This window comes from Rutilus rutilus (assembly GCF_951802725.1).
Source record: "Rutilus rutilus genome assembly, chromosome: 3".
Taxonomy (NCBI): domain Eukaryota; kingdom Metazoa; phylum Chordata; class Actinopteri; order Cypriniformes; family Leuciscidae; genus Rutilus; species Rutilus rutilus.
In genome coordinates this window covers 59,424,731-59,444,459 of record NC_140211.1, presented here as the reverse complement: position 1 = coordinate 59,444,459, position 19,729 = coordinate 59,424,731, and the positions used below count along the sequence as shown (strand labels likewise).

Below are 19,729 nucleotides of genomic sequence, written 5' to 3'. Positions count from 1 at the left end.
CCTAAACGCTAATCCACGGCCAGCACAGCGGCCACTGCTTTCCATCAGGGACAGACAGACTAGACCAGGGCTGGGCATCTCTGACCCTCGAGATCCACAGTCCTGCAGAGTTTGGCTCTGAGTTTGATCAGGGTTAGAGCAAAACTCTGCAGGAAAGTGGATCTCGAGGGCCAGAGATGCCCAGCCCAAAACTAGTGGGATTGAGAAACATTCTGTCTCGGAACATACATGGCAAAGGTAAGATTACCCACAGATTTAAAAAATGAAGAGACTCACTCATTCACTTCTTTTTCAAAGTTCTGCCCACCAAACTTTGTTTGACAGATTCTTTAAGTAACCTGAAAGCTTGCCCAAAGCCAGGCTAGCATTTGTTCTTCTCAGTTTGAGTTCATGTTGGTGGTCATTGCCAATGTCGAGGTGAGGACTAATGATGATATTTATTCCACAATCTGAAGCAAGTTTAGAGTATAGGGCAGTGTTGTCCACAAAACATATATACAATCTCCAGTACATCAGGTTCTGCAGAGCGTCTTGTGACTTCAGTGCTTTGTCCTTTGGTTGGCTGGGTAACTACGGGAGGTGTAGTATCTGTCATTGGATGCACCTTGTTAGAGGACGGTGTCAAGACAGATACAATGCTGTGTTGTTCAGCCCAACGTTTAGGAGGCTCTGTAAAAGGACTCTCCTCGATCTCTGTTTTCCCCTCTGGAGTGTCAGTTTTTTCCTCATCTGGCTGTATCTCTGAATCATTGGCATTTGGAAGGTGAAAGTAGGTGAACGTTCTCCCTAGGCACCCAGTATTTTCCCCTTGTTCTGTGAGAGACGAATCCTTGTCAGGGATTATACCAGAATGGCCAAATAGGGAATATGGAATGTCTTCTTTCCCAGAATCCTGCTCTGACTTTAAATGCTTGGATGTGTCTTTATTCTCTGGACAAGATTTTGGACTCGTTTGGTTTTCCCAACATAACCAGCGACCCTTATCAATTAGGACTGCATCATTTGGTCCCACCCTGGCATTCAGAGTAACGCAGTGCGTTGGCTCATTGAAGCCGTCTCTTGTGCTTGTGGCATTAAAGTATGACAAATCCTGTATGGCGTTTGTGTGAGCCTCATTGATTGAGGGCAGCCTGGGGGAATTTGTACCTTTAAGGCCTTCTCTTTTCTTGACTTTGTGTGCTGAAGAAGATCTCTTCTCATCAGAACTAGATCCTTTAGAGCCTTGTCCATAAAGCCGCTCAATAGTCCTTTTTACATAACCTTTGGCAATGGACAACTTGCATGGATCTTCCTCTTCTCTCGATGCCTCTGAGGTTTGGTGTTCTTTTTTGTCAGAAGATTCAAATTGGTATTCTGCCGAATCAGAGCTTGGGCTTCTCGGCTGTGTCTGTCTCGGCTGTGTGTCTGTAGTGTTCTTAGCAAGAAACATGTCTCTGATGGATTTCACTTTGTTGGCCTGAATGTGTACCTCTGAATCTTTTGCCAGAGCACTGTGTTTGGAATCATAGCTGAATGCTAATGAGGAAGAGACTGAATCCATTGATGCCCTATCTGTGGTTCTGGTAATCTCCGCTGACTCTAGATTTGGTTCACTGATGTGGTTTAAGAGCTGTTTGCCAAATGTTTGTGCTGTATTATAAGGTCTCTTACACACTGATTTGTCCTGGTCTTGTAGACTGCAGATAAGCTTTGCAACACTGCTTGCTATTTCTTCCTTAAAATGAATCTCATTTTCTTCACACTCTATGGCTTCATTAGACATCTCCTCAAAGTCCTCCTGGTAGATGGTGTAGCATTCTGGCGCTTCTAGGATGACTTGTTCCTCTTCTGAATAAGTCCCACTTTCCATACACAAGTCTTGATGTTGTATTTCATCCACTTCTATATTTGATTCAATATGAACGAAATGAGAAATACCTTGCACCTCAGGTAATGCAACATCCCTCTCAGTCCTCTCTGTTTTATTGTGTACCTGATCTTGAGTTTGAATGGTCTCAATCTCATTGTTCCAATGTCCTGATATCTTCTCTGTTGAGACATCTACATTTTTCGGCTCAGGACTTTTCACACTAAGATTCTCTTCTTCATTGAAAGTCCTTTCCTTAGGAAAGATCTCACTCTCGTTCTCCTGCTCTTGGCAGACCTTTTCTTTCACAGAGAAGTTTAGTTTTCCTGTACAGGTAATAAGTGACTCCTCTGATAATTGAGTTCCTTCCTCTTCAACAGTGTCTATGTCTTTTTCAATATCATTTACCGCTTTTCCTATGACCTCTTCTGTTTTTAATAATGTCTTCTCTACTTCAGAACTACTTTCTTCCCATGTACCTCTTCCCTCATCAGTTTCCCATTGTCTTTCTTCCTTTTCTTGATGTTTCTTGACAGTCTCTTCTTCTTCTTGTCGCTTGCGTCTTACTCTCTCCATTCCTTGCAATCCTGTTCTCTTTAACCCCATTTCTCGGCACATTTCTGCCCCAAAGCTAGATTCACTAGATGACATATCCTCGCAGATATCTGAGTCAGGTATTGCATCACTTTGAAAAGTTCTCTTAATGTTGGAAAATATTTTATTTCTCAAATCTTGTTGGTCTCTATCAGTGATCACCAGATTGTCCATACCAGGTCTTGCCTGTGAGCCTGCTGTGAGGTGTGCATTTATAGCTCTATCAATAACTGAATTAACATAGATGCTCACATAATCTTCCAGCACAAACTCTGAGAAACTAACCATCTGCTCTTTAGAGCCGTGCTCTGAAACGCTATTCATATTCATCTCTGGGAGTGAATCACTTACTGTGTCAGTGTCTTCCATCTGATTGCAAATCATGTACTCTACATCTGCATGGTTGAGGGCTGCCAGCTCCTCTCGAACCCTCTCAGGAACACCTAGATGTTCCATCAGCACTTGGATTGAATGTTCTTCCTCCTCTATACTTGACCTGTGATGGGACTCACTCCCACTGCTACTTCTTGCTTTATTGCTCAGTACTTGAAAGCCCTTCCAGTTCTGAAGCAGCTGAACAGATGCTGAGTTGTAGAGGTCAGACAGACTTATCCTTAGATGTTCTGCATCCTCTATTATAGCCAGTTCCTTTAGAGACTGCAGCATGAGAATTGCCTCAGAACTGCTTAGGTTGGCCTCAGTTTGACAACATGTATTTAAATGGCTTAAGCCATCTTTTAAAGTCATGATAGAAAGAAAGGCAAGGAGTACCCTGGAGGAAGAGCTAAACGTAGATGCCAAGGATGAAGAAAAATCTGGCAGACATTTGGATGTTTTCAAACATAATGACCGCTTTTGTTGTGTGATCTCACAAAGTGACTGAATGGAATTGCAAAGCTGATCAAGTACTGGCTTCATATCGGGCCTTACAGCCATTTTAACTGTATAGTATTTTTGTGCTTGCAGATCTATCAGTTCTGTTAGAGGCTTTGTTTGGATATTAACTGGTCTCCTCAAAGTATTTTCTGTGTCATACGAGGAGGTCTTACTTAATAGCTCAGAAATCTGTTGATTTCCATTTGTTTTTGTTAAGTGATCACTTTGTTCTTTGTCTGAAAGTACTGGCTTTTTGGTGTTTGGCGAATATACATGGATTCCTTTCTCATCAAATGTGTCCTTTGTTGATGGTTGTATTGTCTTAGAAGATTGATAATTGAACAGTGATGCTTTTACCATTGTGTTATTTTTGGGTATAGCTTCTAAACAGGACTGTGCTGGAATCTGTTGAGATTGTAGCCAGAGTTCAACATATTCTGATGTTTGCTGTGTCATTGTACCTTTGCTGAGTGATGCATTATGCAGGTTTTCCTTCGGCAGAGTGAAACTATCAGCTTGCACTTGTAGGATGTTTTGTTCTTTTTCAACCCATTGTGGGCTTGGGTCGTCTGTACTCAGTTGAACACACTCTGTTTGAGGCTTTAGTCCATTCCCACTATTATTTCTCCTTTTCAGAAGTTTTTGAGCAGCTTTTGCTCTGAAATGTTTAATGGCTCCTTTCTGGCTCAATATTTCAGCTCTTATTTTCTTTATTTCTTTCAGGATGTCATCTTTTTTATCTCTCTGCTTTCTTTCTGGATAAGCAGACCTAAACAAGTGATTCTTTTTCACTATTACTCTCACTGACTTCCTCTTTGTGGTTGTATCAACAGTAATAACTCCTCTAGATACCGAGGCTTCTGAGGATGCAGTAACTGGTGTTACTGACACTATGGCCCTTTGTGTTGAGGAGGTGTTTGTTTTGTAAGTGGAAGCATATGGTTTATCTTTTTTCCCAATTGACGGACATTTGATAGTTGCCAAGGTCTCAGATCTCATATCTTCATTAAAGTAATGGAATGTTTTATCTGAGGATACTGTGTCAGTAGATGCTATATAGCCATGTTGCGTATTGCCTGAGAAGTTCTCTTGACAAATCTGCTCTTCACAGATGTGTAACACCGTTTTTTTCTGATAGTCCTGGAACTGGAGGACCTCTGAAGATCTGTAGTCACTTGACTGTATCGGTGTGGTGGTGTTCGTATCAGAGGGCAGAGTGCATCGAGGCTTGGGAACAGGGATCTGCTTCACTTCTCCATTGTCTAGATCTTCCATGTAAGAGTATGAAGAGTTCTTATTAATTTCTGTATCATTAGCAGTTATGATGCTCTCGATGGATCCTTGTTTGTGAGCAAGTGGTGAAGAAAGCTGCTCTAATTCCATGCTTGCTGCACCTCCATTGATCTCACTCTGTTGATTTACCTTACAGTCTTCCTCAGGGCAGGACCGTCTGCTATCATTGGGTTCACTCTCACTGACCTCAAAGGCAGCAGGATCATTTTGAGTGGGTAAGCTATCAGGTAAATTAGCATCCAGGTCAGGACAGGGAAGAGTGGCTGCTATAAATTGATTGCACACATTGGAACGACTGACTGTGGTGGTCCAATGTATTGTTTCCTCCTCTTTAATAGTGAGGCGTACCTTCATTTCAACAGTCATACTTCCATCTTGATTGACTCGAAAGGATTTCTCAATGTCATCATCACAGGGCATGAATGAGTCATCCTCTCTCTCACCATCCAGACTGGTGATTATTTCTGTTTCAGAAACAGACTCAAGATGATATCCAGGAGCGGCTTCCACAGAGCCATTTGGGTTGCTTGGAAAATCACACATACTTCCAGGCAAACTGCTTTGTATTTGATTCACAATGTAGCTTTCTGAAGATAGGGAGAAGGGACGAGATTTGGCGCTGCGGGATTTCTTTTTTCCTTTAGAAAGTTGGTGATATGTTGACAGATGAAGAGTTGTTTGATCAAGTCAGGACACCAGGAAAGCAATGCAAGTGAGGAAAAATAGGAACACAGATTAGAGATGGAGCATGTATGCCATAATCCATATTGAAGAAAGTAGGTCGCGGTAGGTATTACAGTAGATATGAATGCCTCAGCACTTGCTTCAAGACAGTCTCAGTAATAGATTATCTTGACATGCAGTGTAACACATAATACACATGTTTTAAAGTATTGAATATCTGCAAAGTTACATTCTCATTATTATAGCAGTTGAGCTCTGTACTGGAATAAAAGTAGAATGAATAAACTTACTGGTTATTGGACGCTGCCGAACCAGTCTTTTAGCCGGTAGCCACTTTGGTGGAGATGACTTCTGGACATCATAGTTGCTTTTTTTGAAGGGTTCTCGGCCAGTGGCCACCAATACCCCAGAGCATAAGATCAATGCTGGAAGCCCGTCCACCTATGATAATGTGAAAACATCTTTATCATTTGTCAACAAAGCGGAGATAAAATATTAGTGTGGTTAGTAGTCATTCTAGAATACAGTGCACTTCATAATTGTCAGATTAGGTCATTTATTAAAGTTAGGAGTTATTAACAAAGTCAAATTCAAGCAGAGTGTGGCTTCAATAAAAGCCAGTGGGGTCCGATGTCATTATTAGACTCATTGTATGGACAAATAAATATCTTCTTTTGTGTTCCACAGAAGAAAGAAAGTTGTACAGGTTTGGAATGACATAAGGGTGAGTAAACGAGTACAGACTTGGGCGAGGATGAGAGGATGTGTATGTTGTGTAAGAGGATTGCAGATTTACATTGACGGCACTAGCCATTGGCATGAGTTTGAGCAGCTGTTTATTTGTTTCGGGGATTGAAACAAGGGTGTAGCCATTACCAAAAGGCCATTCCAGTAGTTGGTGAAAGCAATTTTGTGCACCTATGAGGTCCGTGGATTGATATCACCAATGGGTGTTAGGGCTCATTCTACGAGGAGCATGGCTTCCTTTTGGGCTTCAGCTCAATATAGGCCTAGTTGTTATTGGATTTTATAGAGAAATTTGAATAAAGGGCTAACATCTGCTTATCAGGGTTAGATGTTATAGTATGTGCTTATCATGCTTGTTACACAGAGGCGGCAGCTATAGGGGCTTTCACACCGCAGAAACGTCATCATAGTTCTTATAACTATTATTGTAAGTAAACACTTTTTGGTGTTCGCACCACATGACGCCGTTTTGAGGGGACTAAATTAGCTCCTACTTCAGAGTGGAGTATAACATGGCACAACAGGAACTTTAACAGTGACGTAAGTGTACAATGTTTGGCCGAATGCATGCGAAACGCCGGCACCCGCCACACGATCGGACACGAGAGCCAATGGCTTTTCACAATCAGAGCTGACATAATGCTAAACTTCGCAGCTAATGTTTGAACGTGCACATGATCTGAGCTTCACGGCGGATGGAGAGGGCGATCGTTTTTGGGTCTGTTTCACACACAAGTCACTCATCTGGCCTCTGAACACTTGGAATATTTGTACTTTTTTAATAAATTTTGACTAGTCGAATCTGCTGGTTATATCCTGTGTTTTATATTATCTAATACACAAATGGGTATATTTAGGGGGTAGAGGTTGGGTTACCTGCTCAAACATTTCTAAATGGTTTAAATAAATTAAATGTAAATAAAATAATGCTGAAAATCACAATAATGATTGAAAATCACACCCCAACATATATGTCATAATGGCAAAATTATACCCCAATATATAATGTCATCATGACGATACATTTGCAATTCCCATCGCATCTGTGTGTGACACCAAATGTTTCTCATTGAAAGTACCTGCAAGTGGAAAAATAACGTTAACAAGTCCTGCCCAAGGGGTCCTGCCCAAGTGTTGAGAATATATATATATATATATAGGTTACTCTATTGAATGTGTACTTCAATAATACGTGTACGCCAATAATAACCATAAATAGCAATCATGCTCTGAAGAACACTTAAGGTTAGCATTATTAATAAAGCTGGTTTGGTGGTCTAAATGCCATGCCTCTTATTCCCTTCTGTGTTCTATCCCAGATTGCAGAGTATAATAGGATGAAATTGTAAAGAGGATTAGCATCACTGGGTTGCAGGTCTTCCTTGTCTGTAAATGCTATTTATGACTGGGCCAGCTTACTTGCACCAGAGCCACAACTGACATGGTCACCACTCTAATCAAATAAAACACTCTGGAAATAGAGTCATAGTTTCTTTTTGTTTCGATGTGTCAAAACAAGCGTGCATGTATTTTTGTAGCTTGGTGTCGCGTCCTGTTTTACATTTAAATTGTGGCACAGTAATAATGTAAGTTAATGAGAATAAGGGGAGGGGTGTTTGTGAAACCTGTCGAGAAACGTTATTTTTGGAGTTCTGTTTGATGCCTGTAGTGGTGCAAAAAAACAAACACATTTAATCCTTTCAGGTCAAGGGACCAAATTAAAGGATTAGTTCACTTCAGAATTAAAATTTCCTGATAATTTACTCTCCCCCACATCATCCAAGATGTTCATGACTTACTTTCTTCAGTCGAAAAGAAATTAAGATAAATGTTATTAAATATAGTGGACTTCAATGGGGTCCAACGGGTTGAAGGTCCAAATTGCAGCTTTAAAGGCTCTACACGATCCCAGCCTAGATATAAGGCTCTTATCTAGCCAAACCATTGTCATTTTCTAAAATAAAATAAACATAAAAAACGTTTTAAACACAAATGCTCGTCTTGCACATCCATGACTTCACACATTAGGTAATCAGGTTGGAAAGGTCAGGCAGTAACCTGACTGACATAGGCGGAAAATGTAGGGAAGGGCAAAGAACTCATTTTCTTCATGAGTTCATGAACTTCAACTTCAAAATTGTCCGACATCATTGTTTTACCTTTTAGTTATTTACATTTTTTTGTAAATGGCATTTGACTTAGTCTTTGCACATTCGCTTTGTAAACACTGGATCGGTTCTTCCACCTACGTGACCTTTCAACGTGATTACGTAATGCGTGGTGCATCACAGCTATTGCAAGACCAGCATTTGTGGTTAAAAAGTATATAAATGTTTATTTTGTTATAAAATAGCAGATGGTTTGTCTAGATAAGACTCTTATTCCTCGGCTGGGATCGTGTCGAGACTTTGAAGCTGCACAGAAACTCACATTTGGACCTTCAACCCGTTGGACCCCATTGAAGTCACTATATGGAGAAAAATCCTGGAATGTTTTCCTCAAAAACCTTCATTTCTTTTCCACTGAAGAAAGAAAGACATGAACATCTTGGATGACGTGGGGGGAAGAGTAAATTTATCAGGAAATTGTAATTCTGAAGTAAACTAATCCTTTAAATCGAAAACCCAATTTAAATAATAGATTTAAAGAACTGAAGTTAACACTTTACAATAAGGTTCATTAGTTAACATTAATGAACGTCCATCCATTCATCCATCCATCTTCTTCCGCTTATCCGGGGCCGGGTCGGGGGGGCAGCAGTCTAAGTAGAGATGCCCAGACTTCCCTCTCCCCAAACACTTCCTTCAGCTCTTACGGGGGGACACCGAGGCATTCCCATGCCAGCCGGGAGACATATACCCTCCAGTGTTCTTCCCCGGGGTCTCCTCCCGGTGGGACGTGCCCGGGAAGGCGTCCAGGAGGCATCCGGAACAGATGCCTGAGCCACCTCAGCTGGCCCCTCTGGATGTGGAGGAGCAGCGGCTCTACTCTGAGCTCCTCCCGAGTGACCGAGCTCCTCATCCTATCTCTAAGGGATCCCCCAGCCACCCTGCGGAGAAAGCTCATTTCGGCTGCCTGTATCCGGGATCTTGTCCTTTCGGTCATGATCCACAGCTCATTGTGGATTCATTTTATTGAGAGTGTGGCCTGTCCGCTTTCCCAGACTGTGTTGAACGTTGAAAGACCTTGTTTGTGTTTTAAAGCTTCTTGAAAGTCTGTTGTGTTTTCTGTAGTGATAGAAAACTTGGTGTGCCCCATTTTTGTTGTTGCTTGCTGACGCAGTAGGGAGGTGGGTGCCTCTTTTGTTTTTACTAACCCCTTATTTTCTCCTGTTTTTGGGATAGTCAGGAAGTCAGGTAAGAGAGATGTTGTTTATTTGATTCTTTTGGTTTTATAGGTTAATTAGACTTTCTAACTCCCAGGTAGTTTTCTAGTTTTGTTTGTTGTTTTGGCTTTAACCCCCTCCTGAGGTATGTGGCGTCTTCTGGTACTTATTTGAGTTGTATTTAATTCCTTACCTTACTCCTAACTGCTGTAAAAGAGATTTTTACTGATAATTAAAAAAAAATCTAAAAGAGATACCCTGTGTGTGTGTGTTGAGTGCTGGGATTGCAGACAGAACCAACTCTCTCTCTCGTTCTTTCACTTTTTTGTTGTTATTCCGTGTGGACATTGTCTTTTATAACAATATGTTACTCTCCTGCTACCCCTAGACAAACAGGGGACGTAACATATTTGGTCATGATCCACAGCTCATGACCATAGGTGAGAGTAGGAACGTAGATTGACCGGTAAATCAAGAGCTTCGCCTTGCAGCTCAGCTCTTTCTTCACCACGACAGACCGGTACATCGACCGCATTACTGCAGAAGCTGCACCGATCCGTCTGTCAATCTCCCATTCCATCCTTTCCTCACCGTGAACAAGACCCCGAGATACTTGAACTCCTCCACTTGAGGCAGGAACTCTCCACCCACCTGAAGTGGACAAGCCACCCTTTTCCGACTGAGAACCATGGCCTCTGCCTTGGATGCGCTGATTCTAGGACTGTACCGATATACCAAAAGTAATGATTATGAATATGTCAAATATAGCAAGGAGACATTTTAATTGTTTATTAATAAACAAGTGTTTTCTGTGTCAGTGTCAGCTTCAAAGATGAAGTTGACGATGCTGACTCGCGATCTTCGCAGTAGTGAACGCGCCAGAGAGAAATGCACATTTCATACGGATTACATAAGCAGAGAGCAGTCTGTTTTCTTTCGTTTTGAATTGTTCTGTTTAAAAATAGACATTTCAAGCTTTCTATAGATATATTTCTCAGGTCTGTGAGGCGAGTAGGCTACCTTATACTCTGAGTTTCAGTTCATATATGAGACGAGCTCCAGTTCATGTGTCGGCGCCTCCGTGTCGTGATTATCTATTGTCTGCTATATTTACTTCTTATTTATTAAATCCAGGAAATTGGTTTGTGAAACATTGATTAAAATTAAGATACAATTAATACAAAACGAAATTCACTTTAAAGAAAGACTTTGTGCTTTCTGTTTGAGGTCTCTGTGAAAGTTTTAAAGGAGTCTTTTTGTGCCGCTTTCAGAGCGGTCACGTCCTTAACATTGTTCTTTCCTCATAAATGCGAACAAGAAAAATAAAATAAAATGACCCTTCTTCATCCGGTGGGTAGTATTACTTTTGGTTTGTGCAGTGTAATTCACAGAATTACTAAAAAAATATTTTGCCACTTAAAAGTTAAAGATGTTTTGTCACGTTCAAATTGCATGTGTATTTCCCTCATATTAAATATAAAACGCATGTGTAGACTGATATTTTTCTAATGTCTGGACTCCTTTATTAAGGGAGTATGGATATATAAACAGACGTTTCAATATATTGGTATTAAATGCATTTTCTGAGAATTTATATTTCAAGTTTTGACTGCAAATGTCACATCCATAATGCTGGAATTGCCCAATTTTAAAGAATTTATCCTCAACTAGTTTTGTGGTGCAGGTCTATGTATTTTATAATTTTATCTTCAAATAATACTAATAGTAATTTAAAGATGTGGTAGCATTGGATCTGGATGGGAAGGATAACTCTGGGAGTTGGAAGGGGTGTGTCGCGATTCTGCCTTCTCACACCGCGACACAGGTTCGTGGATCCGAGTGTCGCGATTTCGGTTTCATATCGCATATCGTTATAGCCTTTGAAAACGCTCCCAGTGTATGCTGAAGGTCCTGGTCTGATGGGGCCAACATGACAACATCATCCGCAAAAAGCAAAGACGAAATCGTGTGGTCCCCAAACGGGACAACCTCCGGCCCCTGGCTGCGCCTAGAAATTCTGTCCATAAAAATTATGAACAGTCGAATGCCTTCTCCAAATCCACAAAGCACATGTGGATTGGTTGGGCAAACTCCCATGAACCCTCCAGCACCCTGGAGAGGGAATAGAGCTGGTCCAGTGTTCCACGCCCGGGACGAAAACCGCACTGTTCCTCCTGAATCCGAGGTTCTACTATCGGCCAAATTCTCCTCTCCAGTACGGCATCCCTTACTTCCGGTGTCCACCACCTGGTTCGGGGATTGCCGCCTCGACAGGCACCGGAGACCTTAAGGCCACAGCTCAGAGCGGCCGAGTCGATAATGGAGGTGGAGAACATGCCTTGGACTCAATATCTCCAGACTCCCTCGGGATCCGGTCGAAGCTCCACCGGAGGTAGGAGTTGAAGAACTCTTTGACAGGGGACTCGGCCAAACGTTCCCAACAGACCCTCACAGTACGTTTGGGTCTGCCGAGTCTGTCCAGCTTCCTCCCCCGCCATCGGATCCAACTCAGCACCAGGTAGTTTCTGTTGACAGCTCCGCCCCTCTCTTTACCCGAGTGTCCAAGACATACGGCCAGAGGTCGGATGAAACGACCACAAAGTTGATCATCGACCTCCGGCCTAGGGTGTCCTGTTGCCACGTGCACTGATGGACACCCTTATATTTGAACATGGTGTTCCTTATGGACAAGCTGTAACTAGCACAGAAGTCCAATAACAGAACACCGCTCGGGTTCAGATCAGGGGGGCCATTCCTCCCCATCACGCCCCTCCAGGTGTCACTGTCGCTACCCACGTGGGCGTTGAAGTCCCCCAGTACAACGACGGAGTCCCCAGTCGAAGCACTTTCCAGCACCCCTCCCAGAGACTCGGGTCGGGTACTCTGCACTGCTGGGTACTCTGCACTGCCGTTCGGCCCGTAGGCATACACAACAGTGAGAGACCTGTCCCCGAGCCAAAGGTGTAGGGAAGCGAACGGCGTGAACTCCCAACACATGGCGGCTGAGCTGGGGGGCTATAAGCAAACCCACACCAGCCCGCCGCCTCTCACCATGGACAACTCCAGAGCAGTGGTGGATACAGAACGTCATTAATGGGTGGGCCTGGTGAATATACGGAGGGGCCTCGGTTTTTTAAGCTTATATACACGACCAGTGGCGTAACTTTGCGCGAGCCACACGAGAAAACACTGTATCCGCGCCACTGATGGCAGCGGCAACGAGCACTTTGATCACTTGATTTAAAAAAAAAAAAACACATTTCAGCGCTAGATCGTCTCTTATTTAAAAAACGAACGAAATGAATGCTCTGCCAGTTAACTGGAGATGTTTTATTTATTTGTAGAATTGGTACATTCGTGCCGCGAGATGTTTTAAAAAGTGGTGGGGACAATATCGACCCTGGCAAATTACGCCTGTACACGATAAATATGTCAACTATAGAAGCAGATCGGTGCTACGGTAGTGAATTTAAATAGGCCTATGCCTTGTACTCATGTCAGTCAGCCCCCGGCTGCTTTAAACCTCATCTGTCTGTTACGCGACTCGCATGTAGACTATCACAACGTTAAGTCAATGCGCGCACGGAGAGCGGTGTTGCGTGATATGCCGACATAATATTTTTCTTTTGTAGCTATTTTTCGTAGCTACTGTACATAAATGTCCTCAGGAAACTATTGAAATGAAATTATTTATTAATTTATTATTATTATTATTAAAATTAAAAATGTAATTTGTTTTTATTAATCTGATTGGGTGGGCCACCGGTCAATCTGGGTGGGCACGTGCCCACCCAGGCCCACCCATAAATCCGCGCCTGCTCCAGAGTGGTAGAGAGTCCAGCCTCTCTCAAGGAGTGTGGTTCCAAAGCCCAAGCTGTGCGTGGAGGTGATCCCGACTGTGATCCCGACTATCTCTAGTCGGTACCTCTCAACCTCCCGCACAATCTCAGGCTCCTTCCCCGCCAGCAAGGTGACGTTCCACGTCCCTAAAGCCAGTTTCCGTGTCCAGAGATCGGGTCGTCGGGGCCCCCGCCTTCGGCTGCCACCCGATCCACTATGCACCGGCCCTCTACGATCCCTCCTGCAGGTGGTGAGTCCACGGGAGGGCAGCCCCACTTCACTCCTCCAGGCTGAGCCCGGCCGGGCACAATGGGCGGAGGCCCGGCCACCAGGCGCTCGCATGCGAGCCCCAACCCCGGGTCTGGCTCCAGGGTGGGGCCCCGGCTGCGCCATGGCGGGCGACGTCTCGGTCCTTGTTTTTATTTGCTTCATAATGGCCATATGAACCGCTCTTAGTCTGACCCGTCACCTAGGACCCGTTTGCCTTGGGAGACCCTACCAGGGGCATATAGCCCCGGACAACATAGCTCCCAGGATCGTTCGGGTACTCAAACCCCTCCACCACGATAAGGTGGCAGTTCAATGGGGGGGATTAATTAATGTATTATCTAAAATTAACTAAACATGAGCAATCCATTTGTTATTGTATTTATTAATCTTTGTTAATGTTAGTTAATAAGAATACAGTTGTTCATTGTTAATTGCATTAACTAATGTTAAGATTTTAATAAAGTATTAGTAAATGTTGAAATTAACATTAACAAAGATTAATAAATGCTGTATACATGCAGTTCATTATTAGTTCATGTTAACTAACGAACCTTATTTTAAAGTGTTACCGAACTGAATGAAAAATAAAATATTGCAACTAAAAATTAATGCAATCTGGTGGCAAAATCCTTACCCTTCTTCCTTCAGGTGTGTGTAACTTGAGTACAGGGAAGTGCATGACCTCTGACATGTGATCTAAGAGTGCTTCGAATGAGTATGTCGTCCTCCTCTGCAGCGTCAGTGTGTGTTTCACTTCTGGCTCTCCGTTACGGAAAAGCACCAGCTGTTTTGGCGTATGCAGCAGGACCCTCTCGTTCCTTCTTGCACTGTAGACTCCGTGTTGAGCAGGGCTGTGCGTGTACCAAGCTAATCGCCGGGCGCTAATGGGTCGAGCGTGGTACCAGGGCGGCGGCTTCCGGCTCGCGCGCTCCAGGTCGATGGGTTTGACGGTTCTGCGATCAGAACAAATGTAGGAGTGGCCATGATGCAACTGTTCAAGGGACCGAACCGACGTATGACCTCGAGGAGTTGTGATGGTGCGAACTCCAAACGGTAGAGGCACACGCTTCGATAAGCTGTCCAAGAGAGACTCGAAGGTTTTAAAGGTGCGGTTGTTGATGATCACAGGTAGACCACTGAACTGGGAATCTCCACTTTTGTAAAAGCACACGCGTTTAGAGGAGGTCTTCTCCGTGATGTATGGCTGTCGAGAGGTCATCTGAGTGTGACCACTAGCGGTGGAATGAGCTGGTGGAATAGCCTTCCTCACAACCGGAGCTTCACTCATCATCATCATCACGATTCAACCGCATCCTACATGAAGGAATGCATGAAATTAACTCAAAGAACTCAAAAATGTAGAATGATTATGGCCACTTAAATAGTAACAAACCATGCAATCATGCTTTTGACCAAGTCAAAGCATTGCCCCTGTGGTGAAAATCCAGCGTTTAATGTTGTTTATATGTCTATCTGGTGTTTTTAATATGCTTTAAGACAAACCATGTGTAAATTCATAAGTCGACACCATTGCTGAGTATTTTCTCCTTAAAACTGCAGTGAACCAAAGACAGTCTCAAAAACACGCTTTGAAATCGCTGGTGTTTCTGACGTCACAAACTACCTTGTAACCAATCAGATCAACGTGTGATCGTCAACCAGTGGATCTCTGAGTGAGTGAGTGAGTGGAGGCGGGGCTCATTTGCATATTCATAGAATCGCGAATACTAAATGAGGCAAGGGTGTCGAGTTACATTCAAGATATTTTAAGGCAAGACGACATTTTTTTCAAGGATTTCAAAATTTTGGTGATCAAAGATGAGTTTAAAGGAATAAAATTATTGACTACAGGAGGACTTTAATATTATAGACACCAGTTGGAGGGAAATGTATAATCCAGACTCATTGAGAAAAACATACCTGTAGTGGCATTTCTACAAAATGATATTACATTTTGTGACATTGTCAAAGTGAAATGTCCAGTGGGTGGCGCTAAAAGATGTATCTGGGAATGTTTTATTACGTATGTTGTTGTACGTATCACGACAGCTCTGGATTGAGTAGGGCTTAATGGTTAATGCTTTATGGAGTTTGAAAATAACGCACCACTTACACTAAACACTAAACCCGATAGTGTTAACAAAAACCTATGGATAAAAACCCATTTACTGAAGCAACATGCCATTTTAGTACCATCTCTCGTACCCAAGCGCTTCACATCACGACTGCACTGCTGCAAGTTTACTACGCCAGAAAAGACAAACAGAGCTGGTTATGTGATGCAAACCACATGCAAATCATGCACTATGGTAAAAGTGTTTTAAGATCATAAAACAGTATTTTGCAAGGAACCACGTGAAAATAAGTCTTTATTAACTCTTTCCCCACCAGCGTTTTTAACTCTTTTCCCGCCAGCGTTTAAAAAAAAAAAGTTGCCAGCCACCGTCAGCGTTTTTGATAATTTTACAAAGGTTTCATGGCCAGAATATTTTGTTGTATGAATGTCTAAACATGCATTATATATCAAAAGAAAGAACAGATCCTCTGTATTCATGCATTCTTTTTTCTTTCAACACTTGAATGTGGGCAAGTTTCATTAAAAAAAAGCAACATTCAGCAAAAAGCATTTTTGGCAAAGACTACATCCAGATCAGATTCAGAACGATGATCAAAACACAGATGGAGGAGATCGAGTCCACCAACACCCCTAACGCTTGCACAGTCATTAACCCTTCCTGGGTCGACATTTCATTCAGTAAAATTACGCGGTTTTGATTTATATGTCGTTTAAAACTGATGATTGCGTTATTTTTCGTATGCATCTGCTCACATGTGATATATCGCATGTTTCTGCATCTTCTTCACATGTGTTTTGATCAGGAGATTCAGTACTCTTTCAGAAGATGTGTAATAGCGCCCCCTACCGTATAACAGTGAAAACACAGAAATATCCATCAGTGGCGGGGAAAGAGTTAATCAATAATCTGCCCTTACAATTCAGTTCTTGCTGTTTTACTGTCTCTATTGTTAATTTCAGATGGAAACTGCAATGATTTGCATGTATTGGTTGTTTTTTTGTTGTTGTTTTTTTTGCGTTTTGCCAAAAATGTAGGTAGAGGTTCGTTTTTCCTAGTGATCTTTAGTTGGAAGTGTATTTTATGTCTTTAATTGCTACAGCTTCCAAACACAACATATATTTTCAGCAGATTTTTTACAACTGGAGATAATATTGGATTATGTTTTCAACCACATTACAAATAAGCTTTGTGATTGCATTTTCTTTAAATCACCATAAAGCTGTAACTTGAGCCTGTTTTTGTGGATCCGTTCAGCAGATCAGAGACTGTACATCACCTTTAATGGCAGGTGTTGTTTACTGCTCAACAGGTCTGGATTAAACCATCACTAGAACTGTGCCAGTCAGAGACACGCTCAAATAATCAGCCCGTTTATCTACTTAATACCACTACATCATTATAATCACTTTATTATTAAAAGGAAACAACAATCTTACACAAAACTTCTGTTGAATTTATGTGGAAAAGGCATTCTTTAAAAGGTAAACTATATTAAGATAAATTCATTGGGGGAAAAAATCCAATATAAATTTTGATACTTAGAAGGATTGAATCTATGAACATTCTCTCATTAAGTTACTATAAGGAAACGGTATCGGCTTTTCTTTCTTCAACGTTTAGAAAGCAAAACATTATGTCCTATAACTAATGTCCCTTAATACTCTGAATGCAGATTTACCCGTGGAAGATTTACCCGGTGACGACAAAACAGCTCTAGAAAACACTTCACGAGTCTAAAATACGCAACATTACATGTACAGTCGTAGAGGTTGTAAAATACTCACTGTGTTCCTCATTTTGAGCGAGTTAACGTGAACATTTTCCCGTCATACGCCGAACAGAAAAGCCCTGATGGAGACGAGAGTTATTCTGGGCCACTGCTTCAGACTTCATTTGCTTAATCTTTTCTCGCTTGTAATCTCACCAACCAGGGCTGGTGTGCGTGTGTGTGTGTGTGTGTGTGTGTGAGATGAACACGCTAGTTTAAGCACATCACCCGAACACACCTTCTCTTGTGTAAGAGTAAAGACTTCACTGATCTATAGCAATATCTTGTCAATACAAGATATAACACGGTAAGTTAGAAAACTCAGCTGCTCAATGGCCTTTCAAATATTATTCAATATTCTTTACTGTAACAAACGGATGAGGTGAATAAACAAATGTTCTTAAGTTCACAATATCAGTGTAAACACTTATGTAACTTCTGTTTGATTCATGATGACTCTTACTGAAATATGACTGTCAAAAATAATCAAATTCTGTATTTATCTCTAAAGAACTATAACTTCATAGACAGTGAAAGCATTATACTATAATATCAAGAAAATTTATTTATTTTCATAAACTGTAACCCATTACAATTTCATGATGATAAACGAGGACATGCAAGTCAATTTAAACGTTTCCCCCATTAATTCAGCAGTAAACATGATTAAATCAGTATATAAAACGTGGCATGTTCTTCCATCATCTGCATGTGTTAGTTCGGTTCTCCTGGTTCTTTTGCTCCGGAACAAAAAAGAAAATCATATATTTAGCCCTGGTTCGCCTAGCATTCACACGGCCATTTTAACTCTTTCCCCGCCAGCGTTTATTTTTAAAAATTTTTTTTTTAAGTTGCTAATCACCGCCAGCGTATTTTAGCATTTTCACAAGTTTCATGGCCCCCAGGATATTTTCTTGTATGAATATCTGAACATGAACAGACCCTCTGCTTTTAGACAAACAAAAAACAAAAAATTCATGCATTCTTTTTTTAAGTTTTGTGAAAGTCCATCAACAGGTTCACAGTCGTTAACCCTTCATGGGTCGACATTTCATTCAGAAACGTTGATTTATATGCTGTTTAAAGTTGATTATCGCATCATTTTACACATGCATCTGCTTACATATCGTTAGCCTCATAGCATAATTGCCTAAGTAATATTTAAAAAAAAATGACTTAGGCAATTATGCTATGAGGCTAACGATATGAGATTCCTCTTTTCTTCTCCACGTGTGTTTTGATCAGGAGATTCTGTTCTCTTTCAGAAGATGTGTAACAGCGCCCCCTACCGTATAACAGAGGAAACACGACTAGATGAAACACTCTGTCAATGGCGGGGAAAAAGTTAACACGCAGAAACAAAACAAAATAAATGTGTTTTATGACGTAAATATTTGATAACAGTCAAATATATAATCAGTCAAGATAATAATCTTGCTCGTTCTATGTGTGAACACATGATGATGTTCTGACCAGCTGAGAACTCGTGAGGAGATTATAAAGTGTGTAAAGGAGTCACAACAATCCCTCCGGTAAACACACACACACCAGGATCTGCTGTGAGAGATGTCCTGTGCTTCTCTCATCATGTATGCTGAGATATTCTTCTGGAATGTGTGGATCTATATTTAACCCTTTGCAGTTTTCCAGGCGCCGGCTTCAGATCCCTGAGCGAGCATTGCTTATACTGGGAAAACATCCAAGACATGTTTGGGATAAACATAGAATTTGTTTGATATGTCTGTGGACCCACAAATGTACATGCATGGATAGCATGAAGCCTTGCTGTGTCACACGATCTTTCTGACACTCTCACTGCAGAACAAATGGGGTCCAATAAAAACAAAACTGCGTATTTAAAAATTTTGATTTTTCTTTAACGGGTTCTTTAAAAGCAGTTTCACAGGGATTGTAAAGTTTGATAACTTTTCTCTGCTCATGTCATTAAAATCTCGTTTCTGTCGACACTGGATCTCCACATTTGTCCAACTTTGGTATTGCATAATTCAACTTTTCCGGTATGTTGATTTACAACACAATTCTGGCTCTATTTAACCCCTTAACTCTAGAGTGCCGCTTGGTGCTCTTTTTTTTATATTGCCCTTTTTCCTATCACATATTTTATTAATAATCATAAATGAGGTATAATTCAAAAGTTAAAACCCTCAGTATTCATTTTGAGAAAACGATTCTGAAATTTTATATTGCGAGGTACTTTTAGCGGCTCCTCGAGTGGGCGGAGTCATGTTTCATTTTACAAAACTCACTGCACTATTTTATAATCAAAACCTTTTCTAAGCTTGACAAAATGCATATCGATGGAAAGGTCTGAGACTCTGGTTTCCATATTTGGTCATTGTTTTTCTGAAAGAAGTGATATTGTGACAGAAATGTATACATTTGTGACA

At 41.6% G+C, this 19,729-nt stretch overlaps 1 protein-coding gene across 1 annotated transcript; it reads right to left on the bottom strand.

Moving 5' to 3' along the window:
• Positions 1 to 460: 460 nt before the first annotated feature.
• LOC311287487 (uncharacterized protein) lies at positions 461 to 17,463 on the bottom strand (the record flags this gene model as incomplete). Its single annotated transcript, XM_084404357.1, has 4 exons — positions 17,338 to 17,463; positions 14,110 to 14,789; positions 5,584 to 5,734; positions 461 to 5,247 (listed from the first exon to the last, which is right to left on the bottom strand). Exons 2-4 carry the CDS (start codon positions 14,770 to 14,772, stop codon positions 461 to 463), a joined length of 5,601 nt encoding a protein of 1,866 aa, XP_084260483.1. The 5' UTR covers positions 14,773 to 14,789; positions 17,338 to 17,463.
• Between the last annotated feature and the right edge of the window lie 2,266 nt (positions 17,464 to 19,729).